At 44.1% G+C, this 14819-nt stretch overlaps 1 protein-coding gene across 50 annotated transcripts in view; it reads left to right on the top strand.

The window, feature by feature from the left end:
- SORBS1 (sorbin and SH3 domain containing 1) overlaps positions 1 to 14819 on the top strand; it is a 174820-nt gene that overhangs the window by 87939 nt on the left and 72062 nt on the right. For 13 of the 50 annotated variants that reach the window (XM_074590461.1, XM_074590464.1, XM_074590466.1 and 10 more), the window contains exon 1: positions 7685 to 7833. The exons of 17 other annotated variants lie outside the window; for them this stretch is intronic. In XM_074590461.1, the coding sequence (XP_074446562.1) occupies positions 7802 to 7833 (32 nt within the window). In that variant the 5' untranslated portion in view covers positions 7685 to 7801. Of the gene's footprint in view, positions 1 to 7665; positions 7834 to 14819 lie in introns of those variants that run through there. 20 more of the 50 variants (XM_074590480.1, XM_074590501.1, XM_074590495.1 and 17 more) reach the window with 6 other exon arrangements.

Here is a 14819-nt window from a genome sequence, read left to right on the forward strand (position 1 = left end):
GTCTCCATGCCAGAGTCACATCCATACTGACATCGTGATTCTTGAAGGTTGCTTATATCTCTCTCCTTCAGTGATACAGCCTTCCAGTAAGGCTGAATCAGTCTCTTGCATGCCGAACGTGCAGAGACTGTTGTCAGCCTGACAGTCCTCTCTGAAGAGTGAAAGTCCAGGCTGTTGGAGAGGAAGCTGGAGAAACTTTTGGGATGTATCAAGCCAAGCTTTAGTCATTCTCCTCCTGCTGCCTTATAAGCAAAATCACACAGAGCCCACTGTTGAACTGGCACAATTACTTGGTCTCTTCTAGTGACAGGCCATTTTACACCAGGTCTGAATAGGGTCTTGTGCTTTGGCTGCAAAAGGGAGGGAAGCTCCCTCCCCTCAGTTTGGCTGCTTTAGAGGGAAGGGAATGTGGTACTTGGTTCTCCAGCCAGAAAGACACAGTTAGGCATTGATCTGGAAAAAGAGCATCTCCAAAAAGCCATGGTTCTCAGAGACATGCCTGGCAGTCACAGTGCTTCATGCTTGCACTGTGGCCGACCTATGTCATCAACCAAGTGATTCCTTCTTCCCTTATCCCTGATGCCTGCTTATTCCTACTTGGCTGTCAAGTGCCATCAAGGTATGGCACATTTGTGCTTCAAGGAATGCATAGCATTGAGTACCAGGGCCTGGATAGCCCGTATAGGAGTTTTGAGGAGAATGGCTTACTCTTTAGCCCCCCATTCCAGGGTCAGTGGAGCTCTAAATAGCTCTTTTTACATTACCTTTTTATATGACAGAAAATATTTGCTTTTCTGTAGTCTGATGACTCTTTTCCTTTAGCTGGGGGCTCATGGGGATGGAGGGAAGTGCTATTTTGCATTTGTTGTTTTTTAAGATCTAATTGAGGCAGTGTTGGGTTTTAATGTGACTTGCAATGCATGCTGCAGATCAACTGTTCACTTCAGAACTTTAGTCCGGGCATCTGGCACTTAGCAGGGACAAAACAGTTCCAGGCCTGACTAGCTGGACCAAAGGCACGAGGCAGTGGGGGGAAATACCTAGCCAGTGCACCAGGAAACAAAGTAAGTCTATGAAAACACAGTGGGTAAATTCTGACTTTATCTTTTGCTGTCATAGGTGGAGGAGGCAAAGTGCGTAAAATGCTATCAAGTGGGTCCAAGGTTCTCTAATTGTTTCTCCCGCAAAGGAGAAAAACGGCCCTTAGTGCATGCAGAGAACTGTTGCAGAGGTTGCTAAAGAGTTGCTGTTGTCACTGATGGCCAGACTTCCCAGGGTCCACTGGTCAACAGCTGGTGCCGTATTCAGTTCCTGAATTCATTGCTTCAATTGAATGCTGAAGGTTACTCAGACACGCTGCTCTGAGGTGCAACGAGTTCTCCCTTCACTGCATCCCCTGGGGACAGAGCAGGATGTCTCCTAGAAGATGGCATTGCCCAGAATGTAATTTTGGCTCCAGCCAACTGGTCACATCAGCTCCGCACCAGCTCTGCCCATCTTAGACTATAAAAGAGGTTTAAATGGTGCAGCACTGTGCCAGAAACCAGAGCATTAACAGCGAGAATGAGTTTATAGAAAGCAGGAAGATGGAGTTTTCATTTTTTCCATTGAACTTTTGGGAACAGATGGAGAGTCGATGAGGCAGAGATGCTGGAAGAGACAGTGTGTTTCAAATGTTTTCCTTAATGTCTTCACAATATGCTCATAGATTCATAGCTCCTGCCTGTTTAGTAGAGGGCAGTTAGTATAGGATGTGAAAACTTCAACGCCCCTGGGCCTCCAGAGGTGGATGTTCCCCAAGGCTGTGTTTTCTGGGCTAAGGAACTTCTGACATAAAGGGTCGTGGGAGCAGCTCATGGCCTGATGGCCAACGTCTTTGTTTACTTCATTCTAAGTCACCAGAGTGAAGGGTCTGGACTTTCTAGATAGAGACAATGACCCAGGCGCGTCTTGACTGAGCCCTGTACTGACGCTAATAGTCCAGTCCTGCCTCTCTAAATGGCCAATTTTTTTTTTAAAATCTGGTTAGAAGCCAAGAAGAATCTAATCAGAGCCCAGCAGTGCACTGAGCAGCAGTCATTATCATTACTTAGTCATCCAGTTGCTGTTTCTTTGCTCTAACAAGAAATATTTGTGTGGTGGGAGGGGATGGGGGAAGATCAGCTTTTGTCTTCATCTCCTCGAAGAGGTTTCAAGTACGTTTCTTCTCAATACACCTATACCCAAGTGTTGCCCTTAGAGGACAGATTTAAAGTCAGTGAAGCCTTCAAAACTCTGTGACAGCCACAGTTTGAGGGAGAGAAATCAATGAGAAGAGGGAACTGAAATCCTTATTGACTCTCAAAGGCAATGACTTTCAGTTGTGAACTGTGAGATATGATTGCTCTCTCATTAGCTTTCATAGTTACAGATGTCACTGGTTAATAATTCCAGCCAGCTGGCCAAGCTAGAGGCAAATCCAAATTTCTTCTCAGCCTGGTGTTTTGGGCTGGATCTCTACTTATTAACGACACACACAGCAAGTACATTGGGCAGAACTGCTGGGACTTAATTTCCATGAATGCCCAGGCTTGTGCACCGGAAGACATGTTGCTTCTTTTTGCTCTGTAGTTCTATTCCTGGAGAACAGAGGATCAGCTGTGGGTAGCCTGATTTGATATTCACTTGTCTTTAGCAATTAGGGTGCAGTGAAAAGCATTGCAGGAAAATACTGAGATGGAAAGAAAGCACAATCTGAATTTTCTTTGCTGCTTCTGCTAGTTCTGCTAGTTTCATTCTTTACTGCACCCCTACCTCTCCGTTTTTACCCTTGACAATCTACCAAATCACTGTCATTGGGAGAGGCGGTAAACTCGTGTGCTGGCCCAGAGATTGTGCTAAATATCTGAGTATTTTGAGTCTGAAGAAAAATTAGAGAATTTTACAAAAATCAGCTTCCTTGCATATCATATAGGAGATTACTTTGTTCTGACTATACCTTAAGGTTAATTTAAGCTCTGCAGCACAAAGGTTAAGAGTGCTGGTAAGCAGCTAGCGCCATTACAAAAGCTTTTAATATTGATTGGGCTGTATTCTGTTACCTCACAGCCAGTGGTGCTCATTGAATGAGGTGCTGGTTGGATCAGTAAGCATGGCTGTGACCTAAACTAAACTTGTTAAACGAAGTGTCATTGATGCTCTTCTGTAGTAGAGGAACAGAGCCTGTGTTCTGCCACACGCAATCCAATGATCACTGACCATAATCCTTGAGTCCCACTCTCAGTTTGGCACATATGCCACAAATCACAGCAAGGAGGTTTTGCTTCCATTTTGCCTGAGTGGAAATGGCAGTACAGGGTGCAAAGGGCTGGAGATGCTTATGTGCAGGTGGGGATGCATGTTTTGTTGATTGCATGCTGTAACTGCCATTAATTTCCTTAGGACTTGGGTAAGCATAGCCGAGCCCTAAGTTTTTTCCCCTGCAGTGTTTAATTTAGCAGGTCCTGAATTCCACAAAATTGCTTGGACCAGGGTCAGCAACTGTTCAAGGTAGATGGACAAGGTTATGTTTTCTTTTATGCATGAGAGTTTAAATAGGTCACCAGACTGAGGGAGCTGGGAGAAGCTGCTACTCAGGTGACTGCTAAACAGCTGGTCACTCCCAGTTTGTGTTGGTGTGAGGCCGTGCTTTCCAGCTCCTGCTGAGTTCTCCAGTCAGTAGAAGACAGCAGCAGGAGCCATGCCTCTCACAGAAGCCTCCCTTAAAATTCTGTAGATCACAAATCTTAGTAAACTGCAATCCTACCAGGTAGCAATTTTTTCTCTTTTAAATGAGGGATCACCAGCCTATAGTGTATCTCCAACAGCCAGAAGGGACACCAGGACAGTTCTTCAGTCTTAAGCAAGGAAGCTAAATTATGCATTTGCTTTTTTTCAGCTCTTTGAGAAAATTTTCTAGCAGTTTGTCTTGTAGCCTGTGCTGTTCTCTCTGTACATTTAGCAGGTTATGTGTTTTCACTGGATTAATACACACATTATTGTTAAAATGGCCTCTTGCTAGCCCTTAACTACTTCTGCCCTGCAGACTTCCTCCAACTGGCATATTAAGTTCCTATCTAAAGCTCTTAAAAGGGTGTATACGTCTCTACAAGGAGGTTTGCTCGGTCTCTGGTGACAGTCTGAACCCCTTTGTGCCATGCAGATTCAGCTGTAAGTGCTTCCCGAGTCCTTGTGCAGTTGCACTAAGCTGCCTGGCAGGTTGTAGGGGCTGCTGGCAGCAGCGTTTCATTCTGTGGTGACACTGGTGACACTGGTTCCCCTAGATTTCAGCTGGGGAGGATGGAGCTGCAGAGTTTGGGCTCAGGTCTGAGGCATCCAAGGGGGTCCGTGTGTTGGGAGCTTTGGGGCAAGCTAGGGCTCATCTCTGATAGCAGGGAGGGTGCTGTAAAACTATCCTAACCAGAACCTGGGTGGCTGTTTTGTAATAAAGCAGAAGCTCCAGCCCAACGGGGCGAGGATGCAGGGTGAATGAGTTTGCGCACATTCACAGTACTGGGTGGAACTTTAGCAGCAGTGTGTTGTTTTGGCTGAGTTCTGTTTTGCAATTCAAACCCCAGAACTCGGAGGAAACTGAACTAAAAGCACGAGCATGATGTAAGTTTGCTTGCCTTCCTCCTCCATCTGCAGAACCAAGTAAGCTCAATCACTTTTGCTTAGCGTCTCTCAGATCTATCAAAAGTACCTCCTTTTCTAAACTGCATGTCACAGCACCTCTTCAGTCTCTTCTGGTGGCTGGAAAGACTAGCCCCGTGGTGTATTGGGGTGGCGTAAAAGAACTAGTATGGCTGTGTGACATTTATCAAAACACAAAAACTGTATGGATGTGCAGCAAACTTTCCAGGGTAGCTTATAACTTGAATGACCCACTCCCTCCAGTGAAAGGATTTGTTTATGGTTTTGGTAGAAAAACAGACATGATATGAGGGTAGCCTTGTCCAGTGGCTACTAGAGCAGTGATCCGGAACACCCTAGCACTGGCATCTGCCCCTGTTATGCCAAAGCCTTCCTTTGTTGTGCAAATTGTTTTGTCCCTTTGCTATTTCCTTCAGCTGTTATGGTGATGTTGTCTTTCACAAAGACATGGGTATTATGGGGGAAAAACACAGTAGTGATTGTGCAGCAGTAGGTGCAGGAAAATTGCAATGCATAGTACACTATTACTGTGGGTTGATGGTAAAACAACAACACTTCATAAAGCTTTTTGTCTTGTGCTCAAGGTTGACTTTGGAAACAACCAAGCTACGTGGCTATGCAGCCATGCAAAGCTTGCTGCCCAGTCCTCCCTTCATTCAAGCGGAATAGCAAATTCTGTGAAAATTCAGTTTTCCATCCACGTGGTTGTCTGTAGCTGAAACTTCTTCCTCCGTGCCAAGCTGTTTGAAGGTTGTCTAAGCTGGTTCCTGCAAAGACCACAAGTGTTTCAGACCCAGTTCTTGACCTGAACATTCCTAAGTTTGGACCTGAGCCAGATGCCGGATCCTTCCCTACTTTGCCTCTCCCTAGGTGCCATTCTTTCGTTCACTAGCTGTTATTTTTACCGTATGGTTTCTACTCCTCAACATTTTAATCACAGTCATTTAAACTATCAGAGGCTTGTTTATAAACCCCTGCTACACAGCGAGCACAGCTTCCAACTGACACACTCTCATGTGGTCCAGGCTCCACAACAGGCTTGACTGAGATCAAGGTTATCTTCAGGTGGTGAGGGAGGTCTCCTGTTGCACACTGTTATACAAACAGGTATGTTTCAAGTAATTGGAGCCAGTGATGACTGCACAGCTTACTTTGGACAATGTTGTTGGCTTTTTTGTTGGCTTTCCTTGTTTGTTTTTGAGAAGAACATGGGGTTTTGGTTGGATTTGGTTTTCTTTTTTTCAGAGGGTAGTAGTATATGACTATTCAAAACATACTGTTTTCCATCATCCTTTATTCTGACTGTTGATGTGTCCGAAATAACCCTTTTCCTCCTCCACCCAAAGCAAATACACCTGACTTTTAAAGGGGCTGGAGTGTAAACCTAGATACAGGCCTGAATTTTGCAAATAGCTAGAAGCTCCTCAGCAGTGGTCTTTTGGGATATGGTGGTAAATGTGGGCTTGGGGGACCCTTTGTTTACTCCAGTTAGAACTACTCGTGTCATGTTTGCACTGAGGTATGGGATTGGTCTTCAGTGAGGTAAGATAGAACAGCATTTTCCCACCTCTTCTGGCCCCTTAACCAATATACCAAGTCAGAATTGTGTCTATTTTGGCTAAAAATGAAATGCTTCATTTGGTGGGAGGTAGGTATTGAGAGGCTAAAAGGCGTATTGGGGAGGAAAAAGGAGATCTTTTGTTGCTGACAGAACCTCAGTCAGCATTTCACAGTGCATCAGTATGGGTTTACATGAGTAGGTATTTGGAGACCTTTGTTCTGTGTCCTTCACTAACATTTTACCAAAAGAATACCAAGTTACAGTAAGTGTTGACCCACACAGTACCTTTGCTCTACGTCCTTCTGCAATCAGCAGTTCTTGCCATCAGTGTTGCTTTCTAGGTCTTGTTTGAATGCTGAGCTGCTCACCTTGCAATGATTTGCAGTACATTTTTTTCAATCTGAGTTTGGCAGCAGATCAATGCCTGTACATGCATATTTTGGGAATTAAAATACAGAGACAGGCTGCAGACAAGAGACACTCTGGAGTGTCAGTCACAAAAGCCAGCAGTGCTTGGTGCGCTGGTTGCTGTGGTCTGGTGACAAAGGACAGTACTAAGAGATTTGAGGGTCATCTTCAAATTATTTCCACTATTACGCTACCACTTGATCTTGCACGAATTAAACTCCAAGGTCTGATTTCAGTAAGTCTTGGTCCCGGTCGTTTGTTCCATAGACATTCACTGTGGAAGGAAGGGTGATCCTGTGCTGCTACTCGCCTTCCTTGCCAACAGGCTGCCCAGGTCTGGCGCTGTGTGAGTATACCCTCACTCTCCCAAAAGCTGGCACCACCACTACTCCAGTGCGAGTCTTAGGCTGTCTAAAGGGGAGCCAGGCTGCACTGTGGTGGGGACACTCCACTCAAGGGACCCCCTAGGACAGCTTGTGGCTTAAAAGCTCCTTTGATGCCTGTTATAATGCCCATGACGTGGGCATATAATATGTAATAGCCACGCATGCAGTTAGTTTCCCTTTGTGTCACGTCAGGTATTTATGCTACAAATCTCAGCTGCCAAGTGCAGAAACTTTAGCTGCCTCTTCAGCTCCTACCCATTGAAATAGGATCTGCCATGTCCAGTGTTAATGAAAATATTCCTTCCTTGACAAGCAGATGCTGCCCATTTAAAAAAATAAAAGAAAATGCTTTTTTCAAGTACTTTCCCTGTACTTCAAAGGTCTACCCGTCACTTCCTTTCTGAAGTGTATCCTATACCTGTGCTACCATGGAGTGTTACCTGCAAACTTTCTCTCTTTCCTTTCCCCAGCTCCAGAGCTTCAGGAAGAGTCAGTGTGTTTTCTGATGACAGTGGCAGGGGAGTGACAGGCAGGCTGGGTGGGGGTGGCTGATGGTGAGCAAGCCTAGTGACAGGATGGGGTGACTAAGAACCAACTGGCTAATTAAAGCACAGCAGTAGGAGGAGCAAAGTATTTAAGGGTGCCAGAGAGAGAGAGAGAGATGCCTCCACAAATTTCTTATTACACTTCAGCAGCCAAGTGACTGGGCAACACAGTGAAAGGTTTCCTTAACTCTTTCGTGCCTCTTGTGGAGTGAAATCAAGGAACTAAGAAAATGGCACCATTAACTGAAAAGCCCGAATCAAGGTAAGGACAGTGGTATGTTTTTTAGTCACAGTTAGTCAAAGCTAGCCCTCCTAGAGCTGCTGTGAGCTGAACCCCCAGGACGTTACATGGCACTGGCGTATGCTAATGGACACTGAGTGGGTAGGTCCGTTGGGGCAGTACACACTGATTTTCAGATTGCTTCTTTCATTTGGATAGTTATTTCCAGCTGCTGCTTGAAAAGAGAGGAGATATCAAAGTAGTCATTAGATCTGTTTGTGTTCTTATTAAGGGAAATGGGATGCTCCTTGCCTTCTTATCCTAGTGACCGGATCTTTCTCCTGACTATTTTTATGGGAAGGAGGGATTGAAAGTAATTCCTGAATGATGATTCTGAGGCAGTTGCTAAAATGAAAGTGATGAGAGTGGATGTGGAGTTCTTGGCAATATGTGAATTTGATCACCTGAGGCTGGAGGAATCAGAGGGAAGTGAAGATGAGGACTGACTTCTGGAATGTAGCTTTCTGCTATTTCTGGAGAGACTTTGAAGTCAGACTGTTGCTTAACCCAGCAGTTTGGTTTTCTCGGACCGTTTTCAGTATTGAGTAGAGGAGCAGCCACTGTGTTCTTCATTCCAGCATGTAGGTGACTTTAGAGGCAGCACAGTCCAACAAGGCTAGCAAGCCAGCACTCCAGCCTGAATTCCCTGGCAGGCGTGGGTTTGCTGTCTGGCCCTGGATGTGTGACAGTGACCAGCTCTCTGAGTTTTGCTGGGACCTTTTTGTGCCTGATATTCAGGTAGATGAATCAGTTCCCTGGAATTTTTTTTCTAGTTGTAGCAGTGCCTCCAGGTTGGCAAAGGCTAAGGAGAATGGCCCTGCCTAATTTCAACTTGCATCTCTAGGCTTGTCAGAGGTGTGTTGGAAGTACTGTATGCCTGGCTCCCCATAGGCGTTGGCTAGAATTAGCTTTATGTGGTTCTCTGGAGGTGACTGCAGTTGTGTGTAAATGACACCAACTCTCAAACTGGTTTTGCTTATTCTGAAAACATAAAAAGCAACCTGTAAGACTGATACATGCACCTTGCTACACTGTGCCAGCTCAACTGATTTCAGATGTTGCATAGAATAGAGGCCCGAATCTCCATCTCTGCATAAAATAGGAATATCACCTATATACCTTGAAAAGTGTTAGCTGTTGCTTAGTGAGTGTTTGCACAGAGCTTCAAAACAGCCAGTGCTAGCAGAGGTCATAATTAAAAATTAATGTTTGGTGTGGTTGCCACAGTGAACACTGTGCAATTTCTCCGCCTTACAAAACTAGGAATCTCGGGATGTGTCTGGGAAGGTGTAAGGTGGTCTTAGGCATTAAAGTTATCTGGTCTGTATGTCAGAGGTGCATCAGAATCTTCTGTCTACCCTCATTTTTGTGAAATGTTTGTTATCTGGATTTGAACTTTGTGACAATAGTCAATCTCTAATTAGTATTTCTACTTAATGCAACTTCCTCTTATTTACTACTTCACTGTTTGAGAGTGTATGACAGAGGTGAAGGCAGCCTTTGTAGTCTTTGTTATACAAGATCATGCAGCAGAAGCTGCTGGATGTTATTTAGATGATCTAATTGATCTTACTTATAGAATGCCATTCACTGTAGTAAATGCAACGTAGTGTTTGTATCCCTCCATCCTGTGGTCAGCTGAATGGATCCATTGTTATACATAATTAGGGCTTCTGGAAATTGGGTCTGTTTATTTACAGCAATTGTTCTGCAGAGGCACAAGTGGCCCCATATCAAAGGTGTACAGAGTTAAGTGCAGTACACAGAGCACCCCAGCTGCACAGCCGTATCACAACAGCTTGAACTCAATGAATCTTCTGTTTCCTCTGGCTGAAGTATAAACCCAGCATCCTCTTGTCGAGGTGCAGTCATCGCAGATTGAAAGATTTCCCTTTTGCAAAAAGGCAAATCTGGTGTCATTAAATTAATTACCCCCTAACTGTAAATAAATCTCAATTTCAGTAGTTACGTGCTCCTTGCCCAAATTCCTGTATGAGTCTCAGTTAAGTGTCCTGAGCAGTCCCAGGTTATGGTATGCTGTTAAATCATTTACAGCTTTCCCTCTGGAGTTGGCAGCCTGAGAGCTGTGGCCAGTGAGCTCCCTTGTATAGGATGTACATCAGCTTGTTTGTAAAGTGCTTCCATCTATGAGGTGTTAGCATACGTACCACAGACAAATTTGATCTGAAATCTCAGCTGCTGCTGCTCTCAAATGTCTCTTGTGTCTCCTGCTAAGATGACTATAAGATTTTATTTAAAATGTCCTGGAAATTTTTATTTTTGTTTCTGAAGTTTTAAAAAGTTCATGTGAGCTGCTTGGGCGTATAGGTGTGGCACAAAGGCGTTTGTTTCTGTAGCAGACACGAATGAGACACTGGGCACAGCTACTGTCGCTGTGATCTTAGGCATCAAATACAGAAACCAGAGGGCAGTCATGACAGACTCGGGAGGAAGTCAAAGCCCAGTCACAGTGTATTTATGATCTATTGTCATGAGAAGAAATGTTTTTGACTATAAGGCTACTGATAACGAGCAGTTAACCTATCCAGAGGGAACCGGTGATGCACTGTATGTCAAGTTACTCTTTGGTCTGCTCTGTGCAAAACAACTCTCTGCAGGGCTGTTTTCCAAGCCCTGTGTCTGTAGCAGAGCAGGAGGTTGATGGCTTGAGCAGGAGTCTGATGGCTCAAGCAGGAGCCACCTTTCATCTCCACAACCCTGCAAGTATAAGTCATTGTCACTTAATGAAGATTCAGGGGCTGATGTGAAATTATTCCGGTCTATTTCTTTGCAGGGAGGTCCCTGTAGACATCAAATCACTGTCTGAACTAGCACTGACCGTAGAATTGGTTTTAGTAGACAGGCCAGAATTAGAATGGACCAAAAAAGCTGATTTACCTTTAAACCTTGCTTTTCGGCCATTGGGCATGTCAGCTGTAGGCTTTGGTCTCTGGTTCTGTGACATTAAGCAGAATTTAGGCTTTGGACTTGCCAACCTTTTAAAATCTTCCGCTATTTGCCAGTTTTTAGTGAGATGAGTGACAATGTGCAGACCAATTGCTTTGCAACCGCTTGTTTACAGACTTGCGAAATGAAGACCCAGAGGTGCAATTGTTTTCTAAAAATGCACGGATGGGGGTGAGCACAAGGAGGAAGAGCCGCTCAAACAGAAAAATTGTGTTAGTGCAAAACAATTTTGCCGTAGCTGTTCATGAATTAAATTTAGGTTGCAAATCAAAAACAGCATTCAAGCCATAAGAGGAATGAGTTCTGGAGCAGGCTGCCAGGAGGAGCAGTGGAGGCAGGAAACCTTACCGGTTTTAAGCTGGAACGTGAGATGTTCTTGCACAGGATTGTATGACACAGTTGCCTGCAATAGCATGGGCGCAGGCCTGATGACCCAGGAGATCCTTTTCTGCCCCCTGCTCCAAAAGTGGTGACCTTGAACTGAGTCAACTCAGGTTGCAGCTAAACTTTGTTTACTCTGAGGTTGATGACTGTGAGATGACTTAGTTCAAAAGCATTTCTGAGTTCTTAAAGCCACATCTCCTAGCTTACATTTCCTATTCGACTTTTATTATTAAGAGTGGTACATTTCTCTTAAATTGCACAAAAACTGGCACACGTGCCTCAGGTAACTTATTTTTGCCCATTAGGAAGGAAACAAGCACGCACCATATTTAAAAAAAAACCCAAACCAACAGCAATACTGCATAGGAAATGCACTATGTTTATTTATTCTAACAGCTGTAAGTTCAATTATTTATAAGAACACCTTACACGAGCTGGTGTTTTATGCTGACATTTGTTTCATTTAGTGAGCTTTCACTGCTCCCTCTCTGCTATCTTAGCACTCGCTGGGGAGCGTGGGGAGGCTGTTGTCTTGTACGGAATTGGTATGATTCTTCGGTGTGCACTGCTTGCTTATTCATAGTCTTTTCATGACATTTATTCTTAGCAGCATAATGTCTTCTGAAGGAATGACAGGGTGTTCTTTAACCCTTAAATAAAAATGACAGGCAACATATTTTTCTCTGTATTTCAGAAGACAATAATGATACTTGGAGAGAGAGCTGATTGACTGCGTTAACCTGGAGCTGCCTCCTATATTCTAGTTGGGGGTTTTTGCTGCATTTTATGTGGTACAAAGTGAGAAGTACAGAGGAGATGTGCTTTGCAGCAAGTTCCTTTAAGCAGAGGAACCTCCTGGTAGGAGGCACTGGCTGCAGTGAAGCCCTTTGCCCACTTTCCAGCTTTGGGGCTCCACATTGCTGCCCCACATTGCTGCCATGGCTGATGGAGCAGAGCATCTGGGTCAGGGGCACTGGTGGCAATGTGAGAGAAGGTCTGAGTCAGGGGCTAAACAAATGAGTGCTGTCAGTGATGTGTGGAGACTGACCAGGTGAAAAGTAAGTTTTGTGATTGCTAATCATCCCATAAGTTTGAAAGCTTACCATTTTTCTAAAAGTCTCAACTCCCACACTGTACTAATATAAATAAGAATGTGATTTTTCATTTAAGTCCAGCTACAAAACGCTTAAAGCTCTTGTATATGGAGAGAAAACTTTGAAAATGTAAAAAACTCAGAACTGAGAAGGTAAAGGATTCGTCCAAATCTCAGGAATGTAAGGGACCTGCCCAGTGAGTTTTGAGTGCTCATCTCATGTTTAGCAATTGTTTTAAAATTGTACGTGAGTCATCAGAACTGTCATTAATAACAGAAGAAACAAAAGGAAATTACTTTTCCACACACACACATTAGACCACCAAAAATAACCACCGCCTGCAACTCTTAGCTGAGATACCAGTGACTTAAGAGTGTGTGTCCTTGCTCAGAACTATTAATGAGCTGTTTGTTACCTTCTGCCATTGTAGGGGGAGTACTCAAATGTTTAGAGCATGTGAGATAATCCAGAGACATGCTGTGCAGAAGTAGTTGCCACTTATCTGCATTCCTCCTAAATAGGCTTCTAAATGCACTGCTCTCTTTTCCACACCAAGTAGGGAAGGAGCTGCAGCCTTGGAAGAAATGTGCTGGGGGTGAAAGGGAGGAAGGAAGCGTTAAATGTCTGTCCAGAGGTATGACCGAACTGGCAAGGAGTCGGTGGATGTTACGTACGGACATTGGCATGTTCAGGGTTACAGCTGCTGGCTTATGCCCTGAGGAATTCATTACCTTTCATTGTGTTTTGAATGTGTGCAGCTTTGAAGCCTTTGTTGCTATGTCTGTCATATTTCAGGAAAGGCACTAATTCCAGTCTGGCAAGGAGACACTGGCTAGCTGGTTAGAGCAGGGAGCTGGAAGGAGACACTTCAGAGTTTGGCAGTATTTTTTATTATTTTTTTTAATTTGTTTTGTTTTGCCTTATCTGGCAGTACTGGTTTCTCTTTTTTTGATATTGACACAAGGAATCTCATTTTTGTTTCCCTTTGAAAGACTCCCTTCTGAAGTGCTGCTGTGCGTACTTGCGTGTGTGTCTACAGGAACAGTTTGGTCATATCTGCAGAAAGTTCTTGATGGGATTTGGAAGCAGCAAATGTTTCCAGATCTACCTGCTCCCACTGCCCATGGACAGCCTGTCTGGCCAACGTGGCAGGGAATGCTCTGTCTAAGGATGTATCATCTAAACACTCATGGTACGCTGACTTACAGCATGTACCTTCCCAAATGTCACACAGGGCAACACTTCGCTATACTGGGGCTGTGGAGATGGCTCTGCTGTCTGGCTGGACCGTGTATCTGGTCCCAGGAGCAGCCCTGGGGCTAAGATAGGCCTAATAGGTCTTCAGTATGTGGTTCGGATGAAGCATATGGGAGACAAGTAGAACAGCTGTAGCCCAGATGAAACACCGAAGCATGTTCTCAACTCCAAATGTGCACCACAACTTCCTCAATCTAAACAGCAGTTTTTTCTACGTGCATGCAGCAAATCTGTATGCAGATCCTGAACTCATCAAAGTCAACTTTTAAATAGAGTTTCTAGAGTTACACCAACCCAGGCACTCAGGATTGGTTTTGCTCACCCCGAGCATGCTGAATCCATTCTGGGTATGGGAACCTGCATTAAGCATGTGTTCATTTGAGTGCTTGAATAATGCTGATTAGTTTCACAGTAAGTGAACAATGAATGCTTGTTATTTTAATTTAATTCTATAATTGCTACTAAGTGTGGGGATACGTGGAAAAGTGCTTTTTCTAGATCTAGTTCTAATGAGTTTGTACACCTCCATTTAATTTTAGCAAACTTGCTTCTTTAATTATCACTTTATTTTTAACTTCAAAACACTTTGTATGAGAAGTAATTGGTGCTTTTAAGGCCAAGAAGTTGTGCCTTTTTTGATGTGGATTCTTTCCTTAATGCTTTTCTTAGTACAATGAAGGCCAGTTGCTTCTCAGTGTAAGCAACGTCAAGACTCTTGACTCAAAAAGACATCACTGAAATCAGAGTTGTATGGCAGTTATGATGTCGCTGTTTCTAAACAGAAATGAAACAGTTTAAAAAGTATAAAGCATGGCGTCACAAGTTTAATTGCTCGGATACTACCATTGTGGAAGGGAACCTGTGTTGCTCTGGGATTGCAGCAGCAGTGGACCCTGCCTTTGCCTAGGTACGTGAGCCACTATTTCCTCTTTCCTCTCCTGAAAAGGTAATACACTAAGGCTTGGGGTTTTTTTCCTCTGCCTTTTTCTTCTTGTATACCAGAGGAAAGCATGCAACCTTTTGGGGATGCTTGAAGTGGAAGAAACTTTCTGTTCACTTGCATGAAGCCCATGGAGAGGGCCAGCGCTGAGTCAAAACTTCTGGGTACCAGTAACCTCTTCTGCTTCAGAATGACTTTAATCCTAAAGCTGCATTGAGGCTGGGAGCAGCACTGCTCCTTCTTGTAGTTTTCTCCCTGCCCTATGGAGGGACTTGTATTTATCCAGTGAGTTTAATGCGTAACAGTTTTCCATAAGTAGAAGAGCA

This window comes from Larus michahellis, chromosome 6, assembly GCF_964199755.1.
Source record: "Larus michahellis chromosome 6, bLarMic1.1, whole genome shotgun sequence".
In the NCBI taxonomy this organism is placed as follows: domain Eukaryota; kingdom Metazoa; phylum Chordata; class Aves; order Charadriiformes; family Laridae; genus Larus; species Larus michahellis.